Raw genomic sequence first — 16,083 nt, forward strand, 5'->3', positions numbered from 1 at the left:
TCCTCCATCTCCAAAATCTGATCTGTTTTGCATGCAGACATTGAAACTACATATGAATTACCTATCTAATACTTCTGCCTTCCAGCAGCCACTGTATCTCTTGCCTGTATTGTTATCCCAGTAGCTTCACTCTGTTTGGTGTCCCCTGTGCATCTGTTTGGCTCACCCTGTGCAAAACTTGCCATTTCTCTGTTTTTGTTCAACTGTCAGTCTTTTATCCACACTGTCCAACGGAAATTACCCTTCAAAAGGCTCCTTTTTTAAAAATCTTACTATTGGACCTCTTTATCCACTCCTCTTTTATCTAAATCCTCTTGCACCCCAACAAAAGTCTGCTGGTGTATTTCACCTGGTAAAGAAACACCCAATTTGCCAATACCATAAATGTACTAGACCACATGTAAGTAGAAACAGAAAAAACACTCGGTCTTCCATGCAGCATTGCACTAAGCCTATGACCGTATTTCTACACACCAAATGTTGTGTCATAGTGTGTGTGTTATGTGTGCGCATTGTGTAAAATTCTTTGCTTAATCCCAATGAAGCAATAGGATTTCCCCATCACTTTCCTGCCTTCTCCTATGCAAATTATCATAAATAGTTCTAAGCCTAGGGCCAGTACTGGCCATCAGAATTCTAAAGGAGACAGCCTGTGATGGGTTAATATATTGTCCAGAATTAGTAGGAGTAGACACAGACCAGGAATCAGCAGTGCTTAGTCTGCAATCACCCTTTATTGGTGTAATCTCAAGACATGTTTCGGGAACTAGTCCCTTTTTCATGGGACTATATACAGTCCCTTAGGGCAATATATTGCTAATATAGCTAACAAACATATACCCACCTTGAGTCTGTTATTATTTACAATAATCCGTTTCTTTCTTGATAACAGTCCTCCCTGCTGGTGTTATTGTCTTTTTATATTTATTCGGCATGGAAGGAATCCCAATGAGTTGACTTTATTAGTTTATGAGTGTGTGAGCTCAGGTTATACAGTTAATCTGTAGACAAACAGCAGTGCAAACAAAAAGCAACAGAGACTATTTAGCTGATCATCAAGTAGTCATTATCTGGGCATCCAACAGTAATTATGTGTACATTCAAGAGTTATTATATGTAAACTCTTGTCTATTAGATTATAAATAACCTTTTTAGGGCCTTAGTACATTTTTTCTTTGCTTGCTATGAGCTTGCTTGGTATTCCACTTGAATCATGAAGTCAGGATTATATTCTCAACAAAGTCACCCAGCATGGCTCTACTGTATCTGGTATATGGGTCTGGTTAGGCCTTCCACAGACCCAATAACTATTGAGCCAATAACTCGAGAATAAGTTTGGCTTGTGGGTTACTGAGCTTTGTAAACTATACAACGAGGTTAAACTGGCTAGAGTAACAAGTTAGCTTTCCTTTTGAGTTCAGTATATTCTTATACTTGACTTTCCTCCCCAGCAATAAAACATTTACAAAGCAATTCTGGTAGACTAGAGATGAAGAGTGGCCCCCTATCTTTCTAAAGGATAGGGGATTGATTTCATAATGCAGTGTACAGCTCTGCAGTCTGTATAACAAAGGCACGATTAATGTAACTGCTTACGCTACTACGTTCATTGTTACTAGCCCCTATTGTACATTGAAACGTACTGAGTGCAGAGAACTTCCATATATAAACCATGCTAAATCTTTAAATAGGCACAAAACATTCATTCATCTCTCTCTTCATCACAAATTAACATTTTCAGCTCTGTATGTGGTCATTTCAGTCATATGTGTAGAGGTATGAGGATGCTCAGGACCTGGGGTTTTCCGAATAACGGATTTTTCCATAATTTGCATGTTCATACCTTAAGGGTAGGACTGCTTGGAGGTTTTTGGTGCGAACCGACGCGCTGCAACAAAACGCCTGTGTCAGATGGCATGCGACGGAAATAAGGTAAGTGAATGCATTGTCGCATGGTGTCGCAGTGTTGATCTGACCCAACACGACTGTCTGATGCAGACAAAGTCGTGTTACGTCAGATCACTGATGCGACACCATGCAACATTTCCATTACTTACATTATTTCTGTCGCATGCCATCTGACGCAGGTTTTTTTTTGCATAGCGTCAGATCGCGCGAAAAACGTCCATGTAGTCCTACCCTAAGTCTGCTAAAAATCCATGCAAACATATAAATAAAATAGGCTGGTTTCTCCTCTAGTAAGGATTAATTATATCCTAGTTGTGATTAAGTACATCCTACTGTTTTATTACAGAGAAACACCATTTTTTAACATTTTGATTAATTTGATAAAATGAAGTGTATGGAAGATGGTCTTGCTGCAATTCGGAGCTTTCTGGATAACGGGTTTCCAGATAACGGTCTTCCTGCAATTCTGAGCTTTCTGGATAACGGGTTTCCAGATAACGGATCCCATATCTGTACCTATTAAATTAAATACCATGTGCATGTGACATGTCACTGGGAGAAAACACAAAATCTTTTCAAAGAGGAAGGAAGGGTACTTATATAAGTTATTTGCCTGAATCTGCACATAGTGGGCATGTCTAATTTCTCCTACTGCGTGCAATAGAATAGGGACAAAGCACCCCGAAAAATTTCAACAGGGGATTACACCCTTTTTCATTGAAATTTTTATTGTAAGCTATGAAGCGCAAACAGTGTTTCAGATGCACAATGTTTCAGGGTGCTGTGGCCTGCCTCCCTCAGATGAAGATCATCATTTTTGGTAACCTTTATTACTATTATTATATTTTGGTAACCTATAGCAATATGCTATTTATTGCAATTGCAAGATTAGAGCTAATGGCTGATGTCATTTCGGAGTATAATTAACATCAGTTTTGTGCATTTCCCCCCTATTATAACATAACACATACGTTAGAGTGCTGTCCCAATGGTATTAGAGCTTTTCTTCTCCCAGCTCAGGTACTGTGAGACTCATTAGACACAGTCAGTGTTACTCAGCAAATTATCCTGATAAATTTGAACTGTTTGGGCAGGAGACCAAAAATAATTTGCAGTAACCTGTTAACATGCCACTCCCAGACTCCTTTATGTGTTGCCTTCACCAAGCCTCTGTATATGTAACGTCTAATCTCCACCCTCCCACAGTACACACAATTCCAAATAACTCTCATTTGTTTTTTTTTCCCTACATGTATGAAATGCACAGTCACTGACGGCTTGATAGACTATAACCGTCTGTATGAACTCCAGCACTTATTGCTTATCTGATCTTTATTAGCTGTTACAACAGCACCATGGTTTAACAGCACTGATCCACAGTAACTGGTGGGTCTGACTGTTGAAACTATGAAGAAGACAACTGATTAACAGACCCCGTGCCTGGGTGCTGTCAAATGTATTTTTTTAGAAAAGAAAATGTATTGTCAACGTTTTGGGCCTAATGTGTTGAGAAAGGCCCAGAACGGGACCGAAACGTTGACAATAAATTTTGTTTTGTAAACTGCATTATGAAGACCTGGAGTGCGTCAATCTTGGGGAACTATATATATATATATATATATATATATATATATATATAATATATATATATATTACTGTAATATCGTAATCTCTTCAGTATCCGCACTCCAATCAAGCAATCCCAGTGGTGCACGGCCAATTCTCAATCATATAATCAAAATTTGGAATAAAGCATTCCTGGGCCAGCACTTCCCTGTGGTCCAAGTGTCTTTTTATTTTATTTTACACACATCACAGTGCTCCATAGTTTCGGTCCCTCTTGGGTCCTTTCTCAAGGTTGAGAAAGGTCCCAAGAGGGCTGAAACTTGGAGCATGCTTATCAATTGTTGATGATAATGTTTATATTTAAATTTTTGAATATATATAATTATTATAATATATAGTTGTTTAACTCATTTGTAATTTCTAATTCATGCAAGTGGCTTTTAAAACAGCAGACAGAGTGGGGATCAGAGTTGGGGAACTATGATTAGGAGTAAGGGGTTTTATTTGGCCAGGGTGATTGAGTGAAACCTTAGGGATATAAGTTCTGCCCATGATCTACTTGTGTCCAGCCATTCAGTGCTGAGCACATGCTGGAGCTGCAAGATAGAGCGACAGATTTTTCTACTTCCAAAAAGCTCAGTTTGGATATTCCTACCTTAAGTCTACTAGAAAATCATGTAAATATTAAATAAACCCAATGAGATGGTTTTGTTTCCAATAAGGATTAATTATATCTTAGTTGTGATCAAGTGCAAGCTACTGTTTTATTATTACAGAGAAAAAGGGAATAAATGTAAAACATTTGGATTATTTGGGTAAAATGAAGTCTATGGGAGACGGCCTTTCTGTAATTCGGAGCTTTCTGGATAATAGCTTTCCGGTTAACTGATCCTTTACCTGTACTTCCACTTATACATTACATTGAAATTTGTAATACATGTAAAATTAAACATTGATTAGAATTATATTTTGTCATCTTACAGTCACCTTGCAGTTTCTGTATACATGCATAATCATTCTCCTGTCATAGAGTGGTGGCAGACGGGGAGATTAGTCTCCCAGCGACAAATCTTCTCTACTTCGGGCGACTAATCTCCCCGAAAGGCCTTTTTGCCAGCGGGATGGCATACGAATTCCTCGCCGTCGGGAAGGCATTTGGGGAGATTACCCGCCCAAAGTAGAGAAGATTTGTGGCTGGGTGACTAATCTCCCCTTCTGCCACCACCGTTAATCTCCATTTAAATGAATTGCTAAAGATGATGCTATTGACCTGGAATATAGATACCATCATAACACAAAGAAACTTTCATATATCTGTGTTTTTACTGTTCTACCCTGTGTCTGACCTTTTTTGGCTAGTATTTGCTTTTCCTCTGGCCCAGTAAGTTCTCCCTTTGGCTCTTTTCTTTATCCTTTATTTCTTCCTCCTGCTCTCTGATACCTTCCCATTTGCCTTCAGTGTGTAGTTTTGTTCTCTTAACCCCTTCTCCTCTCACCTTAATTCATGCAATGCAGAATACTTGCAGAGAGAGAACTCCCCGATTTCTTAACTGAGTGGGCAGCCTGCAGGTACTCAGGTAAAAAATCGTCTCTATTCTCATCCACAATCATTTTCCCCCCTGACCCCGGGTCCTTGGTGAATTTACTTCCAGTTTACGGGTAAAGAGTTAACGTCTTGATGGTGGTTGGAGTAGGGGAATTGGGGAAGAAGCATAGCGCATCCAGGTTAGTTTTCATCCACTGGGTATCCATAGGCCCTAGTCAGGCCCGGACTGGCAATCTGTGAGTTTTGGCAAATGCCACAGGGGCAGCTATAAGATGCCATAGACAGTCACTATTTAATGGGCTGCTGGGGGGGCTGTCTCAGCCCCTGTGTACTTGAAATGCCAGGGCTTATTTTGAAGCTCAGTCCGGACCTGGAACCGATCATTTGTCAAGGTCTGGAGTGGATCTGGCTGGTTGTGTATATTTTGAGACAGTTTACAATTGGTCTTCACTTTTCAGCATTTTTTTATTTAGGTGTTGCCTGGTGCCTCTCTTTCATCTATCTTTTACTTGTCTTCTCTTTCCTGACTTGTAACCCTTTTCACCATTCCTCTGCCTGAACACTTTCTCCCTTTACCCTTGCCTCTGCTGTTCCTGGCCTCCTTTTCCATTAATCCTCTGTTCCTGTTGGCCATTCCTCTTCACTTCTAACCTGTCCCGTTCAGGATGAACAGTCTGATACACTGGCGAGAGAAAGTGGCACAGAGACATGGGGTACTGTGCCGGGTGTTGACCAGAGAACTGTGACCCATTGGGGAGATCAGGTTGGCTGTGCATCTGAGTGGCCAGTGGAGCATGATATGGACTAATGCAGCAGAGCTTCTAACAGAGACTGCTGTAATATCTCATTGTGCTTGTGTGTGTGTGTGTGTGTGTGTGTATTTGTGTGATATATATATATATATAATACACAAAAGCCATGAATATCTTGTAAATTATATCCTTCTAAACGGTGAGTAGTGATGTAATCAGTTATAAATGGTGAGTAGTGATGTCATTTTTGTCACATGACTCACTAAAACGAATAAAGTACTCCTTGTTGTAAAATAAGAGGATATTAGAAGTAACCCCGGAGTTCCATGACCTGTATAAAAGCACTCGGCCTTTGGCCTTGGTTTTTTATGGGCATGGAACGCCTCAGTGACTTATAATATCCTTATATTTTACAATAGGGGGTACTTTATTCACTATATATATATATATATATATATATTTTATATATATATATATATATATATATATATATATATATATATATATATATATATATATGCTACAGGCGCAAGCTAAAATATCATACCATATATAATTAAGCAATTAAGACTATATATTAGGATGCATTTTAATAACTGCTTTAATTACAGCATCATCGTGCCCTTTTAATATGGTTTTTTTAATTAACTTTTTGGTTTTGCTTCTCTCCAGCTATTGTCTGGTTGATAGACTAACTGCGCCCTAGGCAATCAGGCCTTTGTTTGAGATGTAGAATAGCAGTGTGTCTGTTAAAAGAAAAAAAAACTAACAATTGAAATAGTACTGGTTGCTGCCGCCGGTGAACCTAGCAACCAGGTTCAAAGCAGAAAGGCAAGGGGTTTTCGGGAACAGCTAAACAGTTTAAGGTAAACTGCCCCATTACACATTGTCAGAATATACAAAACCATATAAAGAGGACTTAATACAAGTTAACAGACCATATCCTGCTCACATTTGTATGCCTTCCAGCCCGATACACAATATCCCCAGAGCTCAGCTCAGAATGTTGTAACCTATATGTATTGCATGTAATGATTTAGCAGCCAGCTTAAGCAATTCTCCTTCCTTATTAGAAAAAAAGGAAGTACAACAATAATAATAAAAAAAAAATCCCCAAAGGAATTGTATTGCAAATGCTGAGGATGATAGAAGTTTAAAGGGAAAGCTTACCCTATGTCAACCCCAGTATTTGTCAGGAGTATCCCTGATTTTTTAAGCACCCAGTTTTGCACAGTAACTAGTCAGTCTCCCGCTCCATTGAAATTTACAGAATGGTAACCCATAGTCCTTGGATTTTATCAGAAGCTGTGGAGCAGGGTGCAGGGCAGGGGTGAGGCAGACGTGAGACAAGATGCATCTCTGGATCATCTTGTACAGGTATAGGATCAGTTATCCAGAAACCCGTTATCCAGATAGCTCCAAATTACTGAAAGGCCATTTCCCATAGACTCCATTTTATCCAAATAAACCAAATTTTTAGAAATGATGTCCTTTTTCTCTGTAATAATAAAACATTACCTTGTACTTGATCCCAAGTGAAATATAATTAATCCTTATTGGAAGCAAAACCAGCCTATTGGGTTTATTTAATGTTTATATGATTTTCTAGTAGACTTAAGGTATCAAGATCCAAATTAAGGAATCATCCGTTATCCGGAAAGACCAGGTCCCGAGCATTCTGGATAACCAGTCCTATACCTGTAGCTTATTTTTGTAGACCGAGTTCAACTGACAATACATTAACAACAAGGAAAGACTACAGTCTGGGCAACACAAGTGCATCTGTGGCTATTGTTGCAATCTTGCATTGCCGTGCCAACCACCCTATGCTTTTTACCTTAGTTTGCAACCCTCTTTGGCTGACCCAATTTTGCATTGAGTAATCGGTCCTAATCATAAATTGTGCCCTGAACATATTTATCAGAAATGCTTTTGGATGTTTCTCAGGCAACACCCACACACAGCACCGTATCAGTCTGTATTTTATAGGAGTTTCTTTTGGCAGTCGCCACTCCTCTTATTACTTTGTGACTGGCCTGTGTGCCATAGGCCTAAAGACAACTCTGTCCAGTACTGCTTTCATCCAGCGGCACTTTAAAGGAGAACTAAAGCCTAGCTAAAGAAGTAGGTAGAAATGTTGTACATCATGTTGTTGGTTTCTGTATAAGCCCAAGGCAACCACAGCCCTTTAGCAGTAAAGATCTGTGTCTCCAAAGATGCCCCAGTAGCTGCCCGTCTTCTCTTCTGCTGATTCACTGCACATGCTTTGTGCTGCTGTCACTTACTGAGCTTAGGGACCCACTCACAATATAAAGTACACATAGAATAGAAATGTCACAATATAAGGCTGATTAGTAATTAATACAGATAATTACTACATGGCAGCACAGAAACCAGTGCAATTAGCATCAGAATTTAATAATCAGCAAACCTGTAGCATCAGCTTGTATTACAGGGGAAGCTCATTTTCTGCTGGATAATTAGTGACGAGCCCTAAGCTTAGCTTCTCAACAGCTGCTCAGAGCCCACTGAGCATGTGACTGTCACAGACACTTTCCAAGATGGTGACCCCCTGTGACAAGTTTGAAGTCCTGGATCATTGCTGCTATTGACAAGCTGAAACTTTAGGCTGGTGTAATAAGTTCAATTTATAAAATATGGCATTTTTAACCATATTCATTTTTAGGGTTTAGTTCTCCTTTAACAAGGACACAAATTAGCCAAATTGTTTTGTGTTTTTTTAAGCACAGAGAGGTCACTTGTGCTTAACCCACTTCTAGACAGAGGGGTGGCATTGGGGCTACTAACATACACACACAGATTAGAATGTACTTTGTCATAAAGGTGTTGTTGCTAGGGTGCGTGACTATAGCAACCAGAACATTCTATTTTAAAACTGGAGGGATGCAGAACAAAACAGGCCATGAAAAAAAGAGGATTGTGCTGCAGAATGTTTAACTGAAATGTCTGGGTTAATTCTTGGGGACTGGAACAGTCTTTGTCGGTTGCACAGTAGAAATAAAGTGATACAAGTCCTAGGATGCAGCTTTGCTTATAAAGCGATACCCCTGTACAGAAGTGAGCTGCATGCGCTGCAGTGTTGCCTCTCAAAACGACTGTTAATGGGAGATACAGACACCTCCATACTATGTTGGTCTCCTATGAGAAAATAACAATAGCTGTTTGTTTTTATCCCTTTAGGGAGATCTGGCCAAAAAGAAGATCTACCCCACTCTGTGGTAAGTGATTAGCTACTGCTAACTTCTTTTCTGTACACTTTATTTATACTGTATTGAAATCCGCTGATAATAAGCTCGCTCCAGAGCAAGTAACAACCAGTCAGTAAGCTTGCCCCAGAACAAGAAACCAGTAAATGTTTTGGGCATATCATGGGGTTTTAAAATAACGTGTGTGCGGTTTGGGCCCCATACTGTTTGTAGGCAGGGTTCACCTCCCAGCATGCACAGTAAACCTTAAGGCTAGTAATTGTGGCAATAATAATTGATTTATTATCATCAATTATTTCACTATTCAATTACTAGAGACTGTATAATAGCAGTCTGTTTAATTATACATAATGACAGTCTCTTATAGAAAATATAATGTATAGGAATGGGGAAAATGTACGTATCTGGCTATTTCTATGTTTTCTCCTCACATGCTGGTCAGGAGACTATACTGACATGTCTGAATAAAGGAAACCAAAATCAGCTGATGCACAACATACGTAATAAAAAGGATATTGTCATTGCAAAATGAACCTCCTCTTTAAAAGTATTGTTATTATGTCACATTAGCCAGTCAGATCTATTCTGTCCTTCCAAGCTTTGTTACCTCTCTTACTCCTCTAGCTGTGTCAGTCAAATCATGTACAGTCAGCAGTGCTGTCAAAGTCACAAAAAGGGCTAATTGATCCAGTCATGTGTCTTGTGACTCATACAGTGTATATCTAAAATCCCTGCCACAAAGCAAGACAGGACTGCCGCTATTTTTGTCAAGATGGAAGCAGAGTCAGTCTTATAAGTAGGGTTTCTTTATACTTTTTTTGTTTTTATTATGTAAGTAGGTACACTCAAGCAGTGCCCTAGATTGCACACACGCACTTTTGTTTTAATTCTTCACAAGAAAGCTATGTACCCTATTTAGAAAAATAACCTTTATTGCCCCTGTGAGAACTAACACTGTCTACTTCAGATAATCCCATCCCACACCCAGTGCCTTTGTCTTGCAGGTGGCTTTACAACGATGGTTTGCTCCCAGAAGACACCTACATAGTAGGCTTTGCACGTTCAAAGCTGACAGTGCAGGATATCAAAAAGCAGAGCGAGCCGTACTTCAAGGTAACACAGTATTAAAATTAAAATATTCCTTAAAAATATACTAATTTGTAATTTTTTTCTAAAACATGAGTATTTTATTGCTCCCTATTGATGAAGCTTCCAAATGTTGGGACTGGCCTGCTAATGAGGCGCAAACAGTGGAAGTATTCGGTTGGAATTAGAGGATTAATATTAAATTTGTATAATAGTATGGTTTTTTTGGTTCAAGTAAGGTTTATTGAACTCTTTAACAGTACAGGTTACTTGACCGCATAAATATAGTATGCAATTCGCAGATCTATCTCAATAGCGCTATTATTTTGTATTCTTAGTAAAAGTAAACATTAACTGTAGTACAATTAAGTGTTTGTACCATTTTTGGGTGAACTTTGATTTGCTGTCAGTACACTATCTTGGGTGATATGCCTGTTTTTTGATTTCTTTCACGTAAGTTTATTTAACCAGTGGTCACACATGTAGTTATGCATAAAGCAGCTAATTGCAGTAATATAAGACACAGTGGTAGTTCAAACCCCAGTAGCTTAGTAACACGGGCCTGTATGGCTACCCAGTATTCTTATTGCAGGACCAGAAGGTTTGCATTATTGTGCCTTTCTCCAGCTTGCACCTCAGCCATGTGGCTGTATTTCTGGGTTTAATTTGTGCAAAGGGGTTTTTGAGTAGTAAACCCTATGCACTAAGTATCATAGAAGTAGAATCAAGGGAGCACTCACTGATCCATATGCATTTTTCCGCTGTGCTGCCACATGTAAAACGCCCCTCGTAGCGTGAAAGTCCAAATGAGTTGTCTAGGACACGGAGCACTCGCGGGGCTAAAATCACACTTTTATTAGAAAATTATTTAAAATCACAGAGCACATAAAAGATACACTCTTGACCCGTTTAGTGGACCAAGCCACTTCCTCATAAGCATGATGTGCTTGAGTCCACCTGAACATTTAAAAGGCTCAAAGGACACACCTCCTAAAAACATTAACCCTTAGAGCCCTACACACATTTCTCACTTGGAGAGCATATAAACGAATATGAAATAGAAGGCTTGTATTACTCACTTATATATATCTATAGTAAATACTGGATGGTATACTCCTCAATTAATATAGTCTAATTCCAATTTAAATAACAATTCATGGACTGCAATGGCGGAGAAACTGGAAATTATTAACAAAATATGTCTAAAGCTATATATTAAATATTATATATTAAATATGTTTAATATGTTTGTGCGCTCTGTGATTTTTAACAAATTTTCTAATAAAAGTGTGATTTTTAGCCCTGCCAGTGCTCCGTGTCCTAGAAAATTCTATGCATAAAGTATAGTTGCAAAATTCTATATTTGTAAATGTGTGAGATCATAAGGGGGTTTAGGAGTACTCGGTTCCATTGATAGTCAATGGTGTTCTATCAGCTTCCCATAATAGTAATGTTCATTCCTAGAACCATAAATATTGTTTTGTCAGCCGCTTCTTAAAAATGGCTGTGACTGTAAACATGTGGAACCAGAAGGTAGGGTCCTGAATGGGTCTGTCTACTTCACCCCTGCCTAGACCCAGTACCTGACCCTACCTTGTGGGGTTCATTGTAATCATCTTGCTTACACTCGTTTTTTTATTGCAGGTATCTGCAGAGGATGCTTTGAAACTTGACACATTTTTCAAGCGCAACTCATATATTTCTGGACAATACTCAGATGCAGCCTCCTTCCAAAACCTTAACCAGCACCTGAATTCATTACCCAATGGGGCAAAAGCCAACCGCCTCTTCTACCTAGCACTACCACCCAGTGTGTATCATGATGTTACCCGCAACATCAAAGAGACCTGCATGAGCTCTGTGTAAGCATCAAACAGTTGTTTCTCTATTTGCTGATCCATGTTTTCTCTCCATTCCTTAAATATAATTGCTGGTGGTTTAATATTTAAAACTAAAACAGTAAATTAATCCCCCCCCTTCCCTTGTGCTTTTACTTTTGATAATTAACTCTGCTGTCACCATCTTGCTGTACTGTTAGCAACTATTTTTACCTAAAACTGCTGCTTTGCAAAGTCACATTGTGTGTGACATCCAGGGCAGTCAACACTTTGTTGCATAAATAATTTAAATTGTATTTAGAAATCTCAATTACAAATCTTCTCCTAAAGGATTGAATGTGGCAGCATATTATTGTGTACTTGGGCCCAGAATGATCGCATTACCCAGCCAAAATGAATTATTTTTCTAGAGCTGCTGGAAAACCATAGCAGCCAATGTATACGATTATGTCACTAACCCAGTGATTATATAATGTGACTGCCATCTAGTGGCAAATGCATCTTTTACACTTCTTTATTTAGTTTCTTTTTCTTTTCAGTATATGTGCAATTAATATTTGGGATGGTCTACATAAATAAAGCCATAACAGCTTGGTAGTGTTTCTTCATTCATGCTTTGCTATTCTCATTGCACCGCGGTTCCCCTTTTCTGTTGGCAGAGGATGGAACCGTGTTATTGTGGAGAAACCTTTTGGCAAAGATCTGGAAAGTTCCAATCGTTTGTCGGAACAGATCTCCTCCTTATACAAGGAAAACCAGATCTATCGTATCGACCATTACCTGGGCAAAGAGATGGTACAGAACCTCATGATCTTAAGGTTAGAACACACAGTATTTTTCTACTGCATATTCACATATCCAGCTGCCAATATCTTTTCCTTATCTTAATCTTTCACTATCCAGCATCTTTATACTTCTCATATCTTGTTTCTTAAGATTTGGTAACAGGATATTCAGCCCCCTCTGGTCCAGGGATCACATAAGTGCAGTGGTTCTGACATTTAAAGAGCCTTTCGGAACACAGGGGCGTGGAGGATACTTTGACGAATTTGGCATCATCCGGTAAGTGTTTTTGTGACTGCAACCTATCCTTATATTAATGCTTTAGCCTGCTTTTCTGATGTCTGTTTCTCTGGTCTGTGTTCTCTGTAGGGATGTCATGCAAAATCACTTGCTCCAAATGATGTGTTTGATGGCTATGGAGAAGCCGGTCTCCACCAACTCGGATGATGTTAGAGATGAAAAGGTATTAAGCATCTATATTAGGGATGCGCCAAATCCACTATTTTGGATTCGGCCGAAGCCCCGAATCCTTTGCGAGAGATTCAGCCAAATACCAAACCGAATCCTAATTTCCATATGCTAATTAGGGGTGGTATGGGCAAACCGTTTTTTACTTCCTTGTTTTGTGACAAAAAATCGAGCGATCTCCCTCCCTTAATTTGCATATTCAAATTAGAAATCGGGTTCAGCCGGGCAGATGGATTCCGTCGAATCCGAATCCTGCTGAAAAAGCCCAATCCCGAACCAAATCCTGGATTCGGTGCAACCCTAATTTATATGTATGATTGGTAGTTGCATTAGTTTATGTATTATACATAAGCTTTAGAAGAACAAAACTAGAAAGTCACAATTGAAGTCACAGAAATTGACAGAATTGATAAATCTTGATAAGACAAGAAAAACAATAAGGTAGATCCTACCCATACATGAAACATTAAGCCTGCTTATAAATATTTTCTAAATTATGTGATTCATATAACTTTTTTTTTCTTAAGGTGAAAGTGTTGAAATCAGTGGCTCCCCTCAATCTTGATAATCTGGTAATAGGGCAGTATATTGGGAATCCGGACGGACAAGGCGAGGCACAAGAAGGCTATTTGGATGACCGCACTGTTCCAAAAGGATCTTTGACCCCCACATTTGCCACTGCAGTCCTATATGTGCAGAATGAGCGTTGGGATGGTAAGTAGAAAATCGAGTAAGCACCATCATTCATGTAGCTGTCTTCCTTTTTTAGGAGTATTTTGGAGCGTGCATCTGTATTGTTTGACTTTCAGTATGAGTTCCAAGCCATGCATAAGATATTGTGTTCCCTTCTTTTTGTGTTTGTCCTGTCATTGGCTGTGCCCAACATATTATTTTCCTACACTATACATGCAATCCTTATAATAAAGCTGGTCATAGACATGCAGATTTTGTTCCCACGAACAATGGACGATCGTTCATTCCAATGCACTGAACTTCTACTAACCATTCAGATTATATAAAGTACCGGTACTAAAAAGAACAAATCAGATGATGTTCTGGCCATTAATTGACAGCAATGGTATGAAAGTTATGTCCGACAATAGTAATTGCAAAAAATCCCAGATGCACACCTTTGTTGTATCAAAAGTGGTTTATTAAGCCCATACATCATAAAAGGGCCCTCCGGGTCCTTTATCAAGCCTGTTGTGTCACACAAAAGAACTATCTTAAATAGGGGTAATAAGCGGTGGTGATTGTGAGTCCCTCCCCCTGTTAAAATGATACCATCCCCAGTTCATGTGTACCAAAGTCCAATGTCAAGATGTAATCCAATAGAATTTCACATGTGCCAAAAGAGTGTCCATTTCATATAGTCTCTTAACAAAGTGTCCATAAGGTGTCAATACCAAAAACTGACATAAAATAAATAAATCCATAACAATAATATTTTGAAGCTTTTTTGAAACTTTTTGTAACCATGGATGGTATCACTTTAACAGGGGGAGGGCCTCACAATAACCACCCCTTATTACCCATATTTAAGATAGTTCTTTTGTGTGACACAACAGGCTTGATAAAGGGCCTGGAGGGTTCCAAAACATTGCCCTTTTTTGATGTATATGGCCTTAATAAACCACTTTTGATACAACTTTGCAAAAACTCCGGATGCACACCTTTTTGTTAATTACTCTACTGACCCTAATGCAAGGAAAGGGTCTTCTGGGTAAGCACCCTACACTTTCAACAAGTGTTATTTTTGGGATTGGGTTGAGCTCTCCATCATAGTGCAATGTCCGACAATAGTAGTGACAATCACCCATGGATATCGTCACAATACATGCAGAGATATTATTGTTAGCTGACAGAAATCTTCTAACCTGTCAACTATAATGACTGATCGCCATATAACAAAAAATGTTGGGACGATCCACAAATGGTCCGAATTTCGTACAAATCTTCTTTTCATATGACTATATCTTTGCGTCTATGGCCAGCTTCAGTCTCTTTCTGTTTTCAAATTCCAGGTGTCCCCTTTATCATGCGCTGTGGCAAGGCCTTGAACGAGAGGAAGGCAGAGGCACGACTGCAGTTTCGTGATGTGCCTGGAGATATATTCCAAGGCCAATGCAAAAGGAATGAACTGGTGATCAGAGTGCAGCCAAATGAAGCTGTATACACCAAGATGATGACCAAGAAGCCAGGAATGTTCTTTAACCCTGAGGAGTCAGAGCTAGACTTAACATATGGCAGCAGATACAAGGTAACTAACACACACTGTATGGTTAGATTTAGCTTTAGAAACACCTCAATTCAATTTTACTGGAATATGGGAATTTAGGAGCATGTCTGGAAACAAACTTGGAATCATATAGCTCCTTGCATTAATCCATTAATGGTCTCACCCTACACAGGATGTGAAGTTGCCAGACGCATATGAGCGGCTTATTTTGGATGTGTTCTGTGGAAATCAGATGCACTTTGTACGCAGGTGTGTGCATGTTTATTGCCCTGTGCCCTGTACTGTAAATGTCTTGGAACTTTTTAGGGTAGATGTCTCATTCATGTTACCGCTTTCCTTTCTGGCAGTGATGAACTGAGAGAAGCTTGGAGGATCTTCACCCCTGTTCTCCATCAGCTGGAGAGAGAAAAAATCAAACCCCATCCTTATAAATATGGAAGGTAAGCAGAGAGCAGGGCAGTTGTCTAGTGTTCTTGATAACAAGGGTTGCCCAGACCCTCCCTTGTGTGATTATTTTAAGAAACCAAATCCGTGAAGATAAGCAGACTAATTGACTATAATACTGACAATCTGGATATCTTACACTAGCCCTGTAAACCCTGGCAACTAGCAGTCATCTTTTACTGGTCTATGCACTTAGAATACTGAGACAAAACACTTTGCTATGAGT

The 16,083-nt window shown here is 39.2% G+C and overlaps 1 protein-coding gene across 2 annotated transcripts in view; it reads left to right on the forward strand.

The window, feature by feature from the left end:
* The window catches only part of g6pd.L (glucose-6-phosphate dehydrogenase L homeolog), a 28,143-nt gene that overhangs the window by 9,797 nt on the left and 2,263 nt on the right, over positions 1-16,083 (forward strand). For both annotated transcript variants that reach the window (XM_041571902.1, NM_001086550.1), the window contains 10 exon segments: positions 8,974-9,011; positions 10,004-10,112; positions 11,730-11,947; positions 12,583-12,741; positions 12,860-12,985; positions 13,076-13,169; positions 13,702-13,888; positions 15,199-15,434; positions 15,586-15,662; positions 15,761-15,853. In XM_041571902.1, coding sequence (XP_041427836.1) covers positions 8,974-9,011; positions 10,004-10,112; positions 11,730-11,947; positions 12,583-12,741; positions 12,860-12,985; positions 13,076-13,169; positions 13,702-13,888; positions 15,199-15,434; positions 15,586-15,662; positions 15,761-15,853 — 1,337 coding nt within the window.

The sequence above is a fragment of the Xenopus laevis genome, chromosome 8L (genome assembly GCF_017654675.1).
Source record: "Xenopus laevis strain J_2021 chromosome 8L, Xenopus_laevis_v10.1, whole genome shotgun sequence".
NCBI lineage: Eukaryota > Metazoa > Chordata > Amphibia > Anura > Pipidae > Xenopus > Xenopus laevis.